The 13,309-nt window shown below is 43.3% G+C and overlaps 2 protein-coding genes and 1 long non-coding RNA gene across 3 annotated transcripts in view; 1 reads left to right on the top strand and 2 right to left on the bottom strand.

Moving 5' to 3' along the window:
• Positions 1–13,309, bottom strand: part of LOC135245706 (NACHT, LRR and PYD domains-containing protein 5-like) — a 281,523-nt gene that overhangs the window by 131,621 nt on the left and 136,593 nt on the right. Inside the window, exon 10 of the mRNA XM_064318950.1 lies at positions 3,550–3,660. Coding sequence (XP_064175020.1) covers positions 3,550–3,660 — 111 coding nt within the window. The remainder of the gene's footprint in view (positions 1–3,549; positions 3,661–13,309) is intronic.
• On the top strand, positions 1,363–2,003 carry LOC135245771 (uncharacterized). Its single transcript, XR_010327394.1, has 2 exons — positions 1,363–1,733; positions 1,772–2,003. It is a non-coding gene; the product is annotated as an uncharacterized LOC135245771 (long non-coding RNA).
• The window catches only part of LOC135246015 (Bardet-Biedl syndrome 10 protein homolog), a 5,903-nt gene continuing 812 nt past the window's right edge, over positions 8,219–13,309 (bottom strand). Inside the window, exons 3-4 of the mRNA XM_064319506.1 lie at positions 11,306–11,766; positions 8,219–11,266 (exon numbers count right to left, since the gene is read on the bottom strand). Coding sequence (XP_064175576.1) covers positions 10,658–11,266; positions 11,306–11,766 — 1,070 coding nt within the window. The 3' untranslated portion in view covers positions 8,219–10,657. The remainder of the gene's footprint in view (positions 11,267–11,305; positions 11,767–13,309) is intronic.

Genomic DNA, 13,309 nt, shown 5'->3' with positions numbered 1-13,309 from the left:
AAAATTTGCCCCATACCTCTAGAGTGTTTCACATTTCCAAAAACCCGGGAAACACAAACAATGAAAAATAAAAGGCCCATTCCTTCAACTTAAAATTTCTTAATTTTCAATTGATTTTTTTAGGGTAAAATTGGTTTTCAGGGGTCATGCAGTAATTTAATTATCTTATAATTATTATAATCGGTGCTCTTTAATCCAGGATAAAACCTCAGGGCAGTCAGTCTGATGGGACAGTGGTTTAGTAACTGGCTTTTGATCCCAAGGCTCCTGGTTTTAAAGTCTTTCGGAAACATTTGATCTCATGTGCATTTGATTGCCCCCATTATTACTGCATTATTACTGCTGGATGCCTGGATGCCTGAGTCCCAAGCGTACTGCAGCGCTGAGATGCCTGAACAGTCCGCCCCCCCTCTGGTCCAGCCTGTATTGACCAGCCCGGACCTCCACCTCATGCACCTGCACTCACCCAGTCCAGCAACTTTCCATCACTCACCACTCTTGCTACCAAACTATTCAGAACTGATTGTTAACCATCTGATCTGATCTGTTCTTCATTATGAAATGGCACCCCAACCTGGCCAGAGATCTGATTTCTCCTACGGTTTCCTCCTCCTCCACCCAGGGAGTGTTTGTCGGGGTATACTATAATAAGAATAATATATATATATATAATAATATATATATAGTTAGGCTGGGGTATACTGCATAAATTTGATTTGATTTCTATTTAATTGTGAAATTGTGAACATTTCTAATTGTTTTTGCTTGATTCCTGGGCCAACGTACAATTTAAAATTATTTAAGGTTATTGTAGTTATCATGTTATCATAACTGAAAAAATGAATGCAAAGCTGATTCCTAGACTTATTTTAAACCAGCTGGCAATTGTGTACAAATTTTATACAAAATGTATTTAAATAAAAATACATTTGTTTCGTAGGTGACTTAGGTGCATTAACTGTCTTAACTACTGCTTGTATTTTTTCCATAGACTGCGTTGTTGCCGTTCTCGTTGTGTTAATTAGTTTAACCTTCAGGGTCCAAGTTGAACTACACGGTTGTTCCCTGCACTTGGACTGGTACTTCTCTCTAGGGTTTTCGTCATACTTGTTCCTGGTTATGGTTATACACTTTGTTGTACGTCGCTCTGGATAAGAGCGTCTGCCAAATGCCTGTAATGTAATGTAATGTATATTTGAATTTAAATGCCTTCCTGTACATGTTGTGTGTGATGGTTTTTAGATGCAAGACTGTTGATGTAAAACACTATTAACAAAGTGTGAATACTATAAATCAGTACTCTGTTATATTTGCTGGCTAAACTCATTTCAGCATTCTAATAGCCACAGTAGCAATGAGAGAAAACTCTTACTGTGCTGCTCATCTCTCTCCAGTGGGGCAGTGACATCCTTCTTCTTCATGTTCCTCAGGATATGGAGTGTGATCTTCAGAGACCCCTCAATGCCACAGGTCTCCAGCATCTTCTCAACTATGTACAGGGCCTCAGGATCCTCCTGCTCTCTCTCAGTGCATTCTGGGTAATCAGCAAGTTGATGACTCTTGAACACTTCCTTGATCTTCATAAGCTTATCCAGTACAGAAGGATCTTCAGGAAGACTATGTAAGCATTCTGGGCAAACCTGACTCAGATGGCTCTGAAACAGTTTCAACTTTTCAGTCTTCTTCAGCTTCATCAGAGTGCGCAGGAGAGACTGAAATAAACACATGAAGAGGTGTGCTGTATCAGAGTGTAAAATAAACACATGAAGAGGTGTGCTGTATCAGAGTGAAATAAATACATGAAGAGGTACGCTGTCTCAGTGTGAAATAAACACATGAAGAGGTATGCTGTATCAGTGTGAAATAAACACGTGAATATGTGTGCTGTATCAGTGTGAAATAAACACATGAAGAGGTGTGCTGTCTCAGTGTGAAATAAACACATGAAGAGGTGTGCTGTATCAGCGTGAAATAAACACATGAAGAGGTGTGCTGTCTCAGTGTGAAATAAACACATGAAGAGGTGTGCTGTATCAGTGTGAAATAAACACATGAAGAGGTGTGCTGTATCAGTGTGAAATAAACACATGAAGAGGTGTACTATATCAGTGTGAAATAAACACATGAAGTGGGTTGCTGTATCAGCCATGGAAACAAAGCCTTGCTTTATTATGGGTGGCAGTGCAGTATAATGGGTGAGGAGCTGGTCTTGTCAGAGGTTTGAATCCCAGGTAGGACACTGCTGTTGTACCCTTGAGCAAGGTACTTAACCTGCATTGCTTCAGCTCATATCCAGCTGTATAAAAGGAAGCAATGTAAATGCTGTGTAAAAAGTTGGGTAAGTCGCTCTGAATAAGAGTGACTGCTAAATGCCTGCAATGTCTCATGTTTTCTCTTGTAGGAAGGCCAGAACAGGAAAAGATACTTTAGAACACAACATGCAGCAGGTCTAAAGCCTATATTTGAAATGCAGCTTGATTTATGTTTTTTAGGGACACTACTTGTGATGAATCACGAATGTCCTTGGAATAATTTAGTTGTTGAGTTGAATTAAGTTTCTCAGTGCAATACATTTTTTAATGCTAACTATACAAACTGAGTGCTGAGTGTCCATTCTACCTGCCCCGGGAGTTTTCTGCAGTGATCACTAGGGCCGTTTACATTCCCCCACAAGCGGACACGACGAGGCTTTGTCGGTGTTACATGATGTGCTAAGCGGACTTCAGACCAAGCACCCAGACGCTGCCCTCATCGTGGCAGGGGACTTCAACAAGGCAAACCTTAAAAAAGTTATGCCAAACTTTTACCAACACATCAACACTTCCTATGACTTATTTTAGGACTTATATTAGAACTCACGTTTTTTTTTACTTATTTGTATTGCTCGTTTTATTTAAATAACTGCTCTTTATATTCTTCTCTCTTTTAATTTGAATTCATATCTTATATTATTTTATATTATTAGTATTATTTATTTATTTATTTGTATATAATTATTATTGAAGCGTTATATTGCACAGTCTACAAGGAGTTTATCGCACAGCATTTCACTATATGTATGTATATGTATGTGACAAATAAAGCCATTGAACTTTGAACTTTAAAACACTCCGTTTGGAGTCATCCACTGCCATTGTTTATGGATCCTAAAAAGGAATCCGGTCTATCTGGGAGCGAAAGAGGGCCAGAGCACTCTACAACTTTAATAAACCTGATTAGATATTCAATCTGATCGTCTGAAAGTCATATTAACTTCAAATATTGAAATAGAAAATGAATACCATACCTGTTTTGAGGAGGACAGTTTCTCTGAACTCTTCTCTTCTGAATGACTTAAATAAAGTGAGCAGTGAATCCTGTGAATAAATCACACACAACTTAATTAAACTCTCTTTTACTGCAGCTCTAACTTACAGCACATGGAGACAGAGCTTCCAGTTAAACTCATCGTCTTACTGCAGCTCTAACTGACAGCACATGGAGACAGAGCTTCCAGTTAAACTCATCCTCTTGCTGCAGGTCTAATTCAATACGAATGTGGTTCATTACCTTTGATCACCTGTGAACTCTCCTCTGAAGTTGATTGGATGATGCAGTGAACGGTCACTCTTCATAGACAGACAGCTGGGTACAGGTGACCCAGCCCTATCTACCTGGACCCTGTGAACAAAACATGGAGACAGAGCTTCCAGTTAAACTCATCCTCTTACTGCAGCTCTAACTCACAGCACATGGAGACAGAGCTTCCAGTTAAACTCATCCTCTTACTGCAGCTCTAACTCACAGCACATGGAGACAGAGCTTCCAGTTAAACTCATCCTCTTACTGCACCTCTAACTCACAGCACATGGAGACAGAGATTCCAGTTAAACTCATCCTCTTGCTGCAGGTCTACTTCAATACGAACGTGGTTCATTACCTTTGATCACCTGTGAACTCTCCTCTGAAGTTGATTGGATGATGCAGTGAACGGTCACTCTTCATAGACAGACAGCTGGGTGCAGGGGACTCAGCCCTATCTATCTTACCCCTGTGAACAAAACATGGAGACACAGCTTCCAGTTAAACTCATCCTCTTACTGCAGCTCTAACTCACAGCACATGGAGACAGAGCTTCCAGTTAAACTCATCCTCTTACTGCAGCTCTAACATGGAGACAGAACTTCCAGTTAAACTCATCCTCTTACTGCAGCCGTAAAACACAGCACATGGAGACAAAGCTTCCAGTTAAACTCATCCTCTTACTGCACCTCTAACTCACAGCACATTGACTCTCTGATTAATGCATTTTTACCTCTTTCTCGCAGGGCCATGGGTTCCATCATCAGTCTCGGTCTCCTCTGAGGAACTCATTTTAGAAATAGCGCCCCCTGTCTCAGGACACCTGAACACACCAGATCAGATTCACAAGTGGGTTCTGACCCAAATTGGCAGACCTGTAAATACACACAAGAACACGATAACGCACAGACATAATAATACACACAGACACACACACACATCAAATCTGACAGACAGGGAAAAAACTGGAAATTAACTGAGCCATAAACTTGTACAGCAATACAATTCCCTCCAAAATAATCTGCACCCATGATAACAATTACTAAGACCGTTGAATATAAAGATTACCAGTGCTGAGGTATATTTTCATTGTCCAACATATGGAATATATTTAATGATATAATGGAAACCACCAAAATGACACATTTCTCAGATGATCCAACAATTTTACAAAAATTGTGCGTCACAATTATTGGCACCCCCATATTTGGTACTGTTTGCACCCTCCCCTCACAGGGATAATGGCACTGAGTCTTTTTACATAATGTCTTATGAGACCAGATAACACATTGGGAGGGATCTTAGACTCTTCCTCCACCCACAATCTTTCCAGATCCTGATTTCTTTGTTGATCCGTGCTCATGGGCTGTGCTGTTCAATTGAGTCACAGGTTTTCAGGGAGTTCAGCAGTCTTTAGACTGCTGTAGCCATTGCACAATGATGCTTCTGCATCATTAACCTTTTTATTTGTGGATTGTAACGTGAATTTGGGGTCATTGTCTTGCTGAAAGATCCACTAGTTTCAGTCTGTTGGCAGAGGTAGTCAGGTTTAGGGCTAAATTGTCCTGGTACTTGGGTAGAGTTCATGATGCTGCTTTCCTTAACAAGGGCCCGAGGACCAGTGTGAGCAAAGTAGCCCCATAACATTAAAGATCCACCACCGTATTTTTCTTTTCAGTATATGCATCCTTAAATCCATCCTCCATCATATTCCTGGACATGGTTGTGAGAGGGGCTGGAGCCTGTCTCAGCATGCATTGGGCAAGAGGCAGGAAAAAACCCTGAACAGGTCACCAGTCCATCACAGGGCACACACACCATGCACTTACACACTCATACATTCAAGCACTTTAGTGTCTCCCATTAGCTTAACCTGCATGTCTTTGGACTGTGGCAGGAAACCCATGCAGACATGGGATGAGAATATGCAAACTCCACACACACCACCATGCTGCCCTCCAGCAGTTTTAAACTTCTTAATTATTGCCCTCACAGTAGTAACTAGCATCTTCAGTTTATTTTTTGATCCATTGCCTGATTTTCAAAGGTCAGCAACCATTTTCATTTCGTTCGTCAGTTCTTTGTCTTTCTCTGTGGCGAAGATGAAAATTGGGTTTCACAAGCAGGTTCTCAGTTTAATCCTCCAGTGAAACAGGAAGCCATGGAAGGCCACAAGAGTTTCTCTTAAAATTGATGTAGATTTAGTTCGATTTTATTTATAAGAATCTTTAGGGGTGATAATTATTTTTATATATTTTTGGGAAATAATAACCCTACCTGAATCCAACCATCACACTAGAGGGTGCCAGATCCCCCAATCTTAGTTTTCTATGCCTGTTCAGTGCTAATTAATGTTGTGTCGCAAACATTTAATAGCCTGACCAGATTCACATTACAGGTATCTGTAACTGATTTATGACTAGTCAAAGAGCTAATTTAAGATATCTCTAACTGCATTTTCACTCATCAAAAAACTTTTAATATCTTGAATTACATTTTGCTAGTAAGATTGAAGTTACTTTCGCCATTCAGTTGTATGGGACCTCCAATTAAAAGATATCTACAATTCAGTTTTGACTATCCAAAACGTGAATTCCAGATACTGTATCGCCATTTCAATTATGACTAGTCATAACTCAAGTTAGAGATATCTCCCCATTAGTTCTGACTTCGTCATAATTTCAGTTAAAGATCTTTCATTCCTCGTGATTTAAGATGTCAGGTAACGGGGGACCAGGACCCAAACGCAGAGTGGGAAAAACACCAGGAACTCCAAAAAGGCAAATCCAATCAAAGACTTTACTCTCATACAGGTAACAGAAAACAGGGGACAAAAATAAGGCCACTTTCTCAAAAAAAACACAAGGAAACAGAACTTGGGCAAGACAGAAACTGAAGGCAGAAACAGACAGGCAGATACTCTCAGGCAGAAACACAAGGAACCAGCACCCAAGTCAGGAAAACAGAGAACTTAAATAGCCACAAAGATAACAAGACACAGGTGAACTCAAAGCACAATCAAACCAGAGCAGGGAGGGATAACGAGACACAAAGAAAAACAATGACAGAATAATTGAAAACAATAATTGGGATGGCAGGTATGCCATCCCGCCAAGTTACGCCTTGTACAATTAACACAGGGGTAACTAAAGAGGGAGCAAGCTGAAATACTAACTGAAGTACCGCCATCTGGTGGCCAAGAAAAGGGCAGAATCCTGACAATATCTAAATGATCTTTTTTGGATAACTGAATCTAAGATATTACTAGCCAATGGCAAGCCATTTTAACGTGTGCGGTTTCACATTACAGATATTTGTCATTAATTTATGACTAGTCAAACACGTATCATATGCACCATTATATGTGTTGTCTATTTTACCAGCTATGGACCTCTTTTTAAGATGAGTCTTGAATAAAGTTGAAATGAAATGAAATATAGAGTAATCTCTGCCTAATATAATCACTCCACTGTATATTTTGCCTCAATATTGCAAACTAATTAATATGATTTAGTAATGGGAATGATTTCCTATGAAACATAAAAGAATAAGTAACAACCTCTTAATTGTTTAATTAAAAACAAAATCCGGGTTTATAGGCTACTGCAGCGTCAAAATGTCAACAACAAGCGACAAGTCCTGTGACCTCCGACTCGCTAGGCTACCTCCTCACGAGGTAGAATTGGTCATGGAATATCAAAAGTCGGCTACTGAAGTAAACTTTCTTAAAGGTTATTTCAGTATTACTTTATGGTCTAAATGGTATGTTCGGACTCCGTGTGAGCTCTTAGCTTATCAGGCTACGCCTTAAACACACAATTTTATTGCCAGTTGTCAGTTTTTCTGAATTACGCTGGTTAATGCGATTATACCTACAGATTCCCATTCCTCCCCGCTCCCCTTTACCTTCAGCTTGTCTTACCTCAGTTCCACTCCACAACAGGCTGTTCTCTCCGTTTTTTTGAACATTTATTTTAATTCCTTCTTTTCTATGGATTCTTTCTCTTCCGTTTTTAAAATGTCCGTTAAATTTCAGTTTCTCTTTTGGGCCGCATTTCCTTACTTAGGTTTACTGGCTCAACTTCGATGGGCGTAGTTTTATATATTTTGTACATTTTATGAGCTGCATCAGTCACTGTATTTAATAAGTCATGCAGAAGAAACAAATAATTAATCGATGTAGATCTTTTCCAAATTTTAACACATACAGATCTATTCAACAACTCGTGAATTATATTGATTTTGGGATTTAACGTCTCCTTCCAGCAGGTTCTTGTTATCTTAGAAGATTCCTGGCACACTTAAGTGTTTTTGGGACCAGGACTTTGTTTCACGGTCTTTGTCTAAACTATTCAGCCAATCTAATATGCAGTAAAGTCATGTTTGGTGTTGTTGGAATGTGCTCTGTGATTGTAGTAGAATGAAATAGAATGTTGTATGATTGTAGTAGAATGAAATAGAATGTTGTATGATTGTAGTAGAATGAATTAGAATGTGTTGTGTGGTCGTAGTAGAATAGATCAGTCGCAACCTCTAACAGCTGTGGCGCAGAGTCCGAGAGCCGCCCCGCCCACTCTCTCTCTGCAGTCAACGCAAACCCCCCCCCCCCCCCCCCCCCCCCCACCACATACCCCCACCGCCCGACTTAGGTCGGGGAGCCATCCGGCCGATTACCGACAACTGTGCTGTACCTCACCTCCCGCTGTGATAATTTCCGTCTGATGTACAGCACCGGGCAATCGACTCCCTCCACCTGCTGGGTCAAAACGGCCCCCAGCCCTCTGTCCGAGGCATCGGTCTGCAGGGTAAAGAGAGAAATTAGGGGTGTATGGAGTTTTGCTCGCAGGTCCATAACGTATTGTACCTCACTTTTACTGGGGCTTGGACCGTCCTCCCAGCTTTCTTTAACTAGGTCCAATATTCCCCAAGGCTTTCTACCGAATAATAATTATTTGCAGTGCGGGAACCTCCGTCGGGGCGCACCTGCTGACCATCAATGCGCATCACTTAGTCATAGGCAAAGCGTAAGGTGTCGTCCCGAGACTGCTCGAGTGGGAAATCCTCCATGGGGTGGAACACCGGGACCCGGGGAGTCTCAACCTGAGGCTCACCTGGGTCTGCCCCCCCGGCCATGTCGGACAGACGTCACACGTTCCTATCAGTCATGGTCACACCCCAAACAGGTTCCCAGAAATCTTTCGAAACCCCGTCCAATCAGTGCCCAAAATTAGGGGGTGTGAGAGCCGGGAGCTAACCGCAGCCTTCAGAATATGCGCTTTGCCCTGGTAACGAATTTCCACGGGTACTACAGGATACTCGTGCACATCCCCATGCACACACCGAACGGAAACCCAGGAAGGCTTTTACCAATGTATCGGATCGAACCAGGCTTTCTTGTATCATGGACTGCATAGCCCCCGAGTCCAACAGCGCTATTATATATACCATAAGGGAACTATTGTGTTGGTGAAAATATTGATATCAAAATGATGCCAAGTTACGGTACTACAAACAATATAGGCTATCTTGCCTCACCGAAATTACATAAGATGCATTTCAAAGCAATGCTACCCAATATTTCCTCAATTCTTTCAATATGTTTTTAGCAGAATGGGCATGTAGGTGAAGGTTGACATGATCACAGACTATAGTGCGGAGTAAATAAAGTGACCATGAGCGAGCTTAGTTTCCTTATGGAACGGTGTATATATAATAGTCGGTGTAAAGCATGGACCGTTAAAGTGGAGGGTTAAGTAACGTGTGAAATCTATTGCACTGATGTGCTTTTCTCATGTTCAGTACTAGTAGTTATACTTATGAGTCAGTCATGATTTTAAATGTAATGTTTTAATGGGGAGTTGCCGAAACGTACATACGTAGTAATTGTTTGTATGTGGCTAGATAGAGAACAGGGCGAGGTAACATGAATGTAGAAACGTGGCGTTTGCTGAGAAGAAGGTTTTGTACGGTAGCCAAGTGAAGAAATGTAGTTAGTAGAAATGGCACAGTGGTGAACTGGTGTAACTTTTTAATAAAATGAATACATTTGCCGTCATGAAATGCATATGGGTGGCCGTAAGGGAGTTTTGGTAAAGAAAATATAAAAGCGTAAGAAAACAGTAGCGTAAAAGAGGAAATTATCTGCCTGAGAGCGAGGCGGGATTCAATCCTTCAACCGGAGGTTTACCAGTCTGTGACTTTGTTAGTGCAGCACCATGACATAGCTATGCAATGCGTGAAATATCATTAGTAAACCTGTCCGTGGTTTTAAAGAAGAACACAGGCCAGTAAGCACAGAAGAGCTCCCGTTGAATCCATATGGCTTTGCAATATTGTAGCTGGTTAATAACTGAACGTGCAGATGGTACGTCATAATGCAGTGTATACGTGTAACGGCGGGTAGATTTGGTGCAAAAGCAATAATTGAGAAGTAGTAGACAATTATTATTGAGGGTAAAAGCAGGTTAAAGAAACATATTCCTAGCTAGGCTTGAACCTACAACCCCATGAACCTACGATCCCATGTTCCCAAGACTGTAACCTTACCCACTAGACCACAGGCAGATTAGCTGTTTATACTGGAAATGAGTAAAAAGGTATGGGTATTTTGCATGTGTATGCAAGTTGTTGATTTGGTCGTGAGAATGAGGATTTGGCTGATGTCTGTAAAATGTTCAATGGGGAGACATGTTGTTAGTGGGATAGGCGGCAGGAAAAATGAGGAGGAGGAGGAGAAGAAAACGCAAAATCCCCTTAGTTTGGGGCTTTGTGTGGATATGTGAAGTTGTTTATAAAATCTGTCTGTTGAAATTGGGTCAGAATGTACAGAATTTAATGTTTTTAAGGGCTGAGTGTCTGTGGCTGTTGTGGTTATTTCTGTAAGGAAACCCTGAAAAGTGCCAAACTCTCAGTGCTGTATATGTATGGGGCATGCCACCCCACCAACACGTAACTTCGCAGGATGGCATACCTGCCACCCCAATTTCACATACTTAAGGTATGAAGATACTATCACATGGTAGGACCTGGAACTTGTATAAATACATACAGCCATTCAAATTTGTGCATAATGAAAAACAGGATTGACAGAACATTTCTACTCTTCTGCCTCCTCTTCCTCCTCCTGGCTGTGTTCCGCCTGGCTGCGGATGTGGGTGTGAAGGATGAGGTCCACGGACAGCAGGCTTGACGCAGTGTGCAGGACGGAGAGGAGGAGCTGGTATTTACAGGCCAGGGACTCCAGCCCCCGAACCCTCCAGCTGGGGGGGGCGGCCCCAGAGGCCCTGAGGAAGTGTGACTGGGCATCCAGGAAGCGTGGGCCGGGGTACAGCCGCCTGGGCACGCTCAGTACGGCCCCCGCCACCAGCCGGCAGGCCGCGCGCAGGTCGGGGCAGCGCCGCTGGGAGGCCTGCTGCAGGAGGCAGTGGTGCAGTACGAACTCAAACACGCCCCCTGCTGGTAGCACGCTGCCTGCCTCTATTAGGACACCTGAAGAGGCGGGGCCTGTTTCTCGGGTACGGGTCCCCAATGCTCCTTCTTTCCCTTCCCCAAAATGGACGCCGGGCCGCTCTCCTGATGCCTTGCCATTTCGTAGCCAGTCCGGAATTGGATGTTCAGGTTCTGCTTCGGGCTCTGTGCTGTCAGGATTTTGGCTTTGGCCTGCACACAGTGGCCCCTCACCCTTGTTTGGGTCCCTAATAAGGGCCTGTGTCCCCTCACCCCTGTTTGGGTCGCTAATGAGGACCTGTGGCCCCTCACCCCTGTTTGGGTCCCCAATAATGGCCTGTGGCCCTCCAGCCTCTGTGCTGTCAGTGCTCAGGTGGGCATTGTCCCTCATGCTGGCGGGTGCTCTATCTAACCTTGTGCCATTGTGTAGGCCGGGTTGTTTGACCATGTAATGAGCTACGTTCTCACTGTCCTCCTCCCTGCCCTGCGGGTGATGTGATTGGACAGGACCCTGTGCGTGACGCGACAGGACAGGCTCGTACACGCGCTGAAGCATCCGGAACAGTCCGCAGAAGGCCGTGCTGCACTGCTCCGCCAGGCCGGGACTGGGCCCGCACAGAACCAGGCAGTGCGGTGCCAAGCCCCGCCCCTCTGGGAAGCCCACGTGGGCCAACTTGTCAGGACCCAGCACCACGGGCTGGAGGATGGAATGCAGCTCAGGGCTGTCCCAAGTGCACTCCTGAGAGGACCCGAAACGCTCTGGCACCCACCATGGTGATATACCGCCCCCGTCCCAGGCACTATAGTGTGCTGTTGTGTTGTGTGCTGAGATGCCTAATTACTGATGTAACATCCGTGTGTGACCACAGACAGAGCCTTCCTGCCTGTGAGATATATATATATAGACCATATGCAGTGTGATGCTTATAAACTACTATCAAGACTGAGATAACTTAGTGAGTCTTTGGAGAATGCCACTGCATGCTGTGTAGTGGGTATTTCCCTGGTGTATATTGTACTAAATTCTGTTACAGTGGGAACATGTCTGACCTGATGATTTCCTGTCTGCCTCATGTACCTGCTTTGAGTGGTTCCTATCAATTCAGAGATTATTTGGCATATTGTATGGTAGTTAGCATTTCTTATAGATGTGTCACGGGTTGCAGTGTGGTGGACCCAAATGCAGGCTTGGACAATTGCGTACCTTTGAAGGTATTGTGTACCTTCAAAAGGTACACAATACAGCAGGCAGTCTCGTAGTCAGTTTGTGCAAAGATCAAAAACCAGAAAAATCCACCGGGGCAAAAGTACAGAATCGGAAGGCAACAGGAATCAGCAAAACAAAGTCGGCAGGCAAAAAATCGGTGGTCGGGTAAACAGGCAAGCTCAAAACACGAGTCAGACTAACGAGAGGTAAACGCTGGAAAGGCACTGTAAACAGGAGGCACAATCTGGCAAGGAAGAACAGGGAAACAGAGAATATATACCAAAAGAACCAGGTGAGTGAAATGAGAGATAATTGAACGGAGCGTGAACATGCAAACAGGGAACAGGTGAATGAAATGAGTGATTAGCCAGTGCATGAGAATGCGGCCAGAACAGGTGAGAGTGATCAGCTGAGGGGAGAGAGAGAGAAAGAGAAAACCACGCCCATACTACAAAACCGAAACAAAGATTGTGCAGGAGAAAAGCAGATAGTCAACTGAAAAGTGAAGTGACAACAGAAACATAAGATGCTGGTAAGGTGTAATTTTATTGAAATTAGGCTTGGGGCTGCTGGATGGCTCATTCGGTTAAGGCCCCATGCTGAGGTGCATGGGTCGAATCCGGACTGTGCCAGTGCCGACTGTGGCCGGTAGCTCCACAGGGCGACGCACGATTGGTGCCTGTGTTGCCCTGGGTACGGGAGGGTTCAGTCAGACAGGGATCTGCGTTTCATCGCTCCCTAGTGATCCCCCTTGGGCGCTCATATGACTGCATGTCAGAGCTGCTTATGAAATGCCTTCCTCCGGCATGAAAAACAGCGTTTGTGTTCCATTCCATTACAAAATATACATGCGCACAAGCTGAAATGTGGTAAATGTTTATTTTTCTCATCCAAGCAGAGTAAAATAATCCATTAATGTGTAGGCTTGTTATCATACCAAAGCTGATTTTTTTTTTTAAAGGAAAGCTTTAAGACTAAGCATAAGGTCATGTCATGGCTGTGGCTCTGTCACATGGGTGTTTGCTGTAATTACAACAGGGAAAAAGTTACTCAGACAAGCTCGCTCCTGTTAAGATAATATACTCCATACTGGTG

The sequence above is a fragment of the Anguilla rostrata genome, chromosome 19 (assembly GCF_018555375.3).
Source record: "Anguilla rostrata isolate EN2019 chromosome 19, ASM1855537v3, whole genome shotgun sequence".
NCBI lineage: Eukaryota > Metazoa > Chordata > Actinopteri > Anguilliformes > Anguillidae > Anguilla > Anguilla rostrata.
Note: the sequence above shows the minus strand (reverse complement) of the source record. Positions and strands in the feature narration are given on the sequence as shown.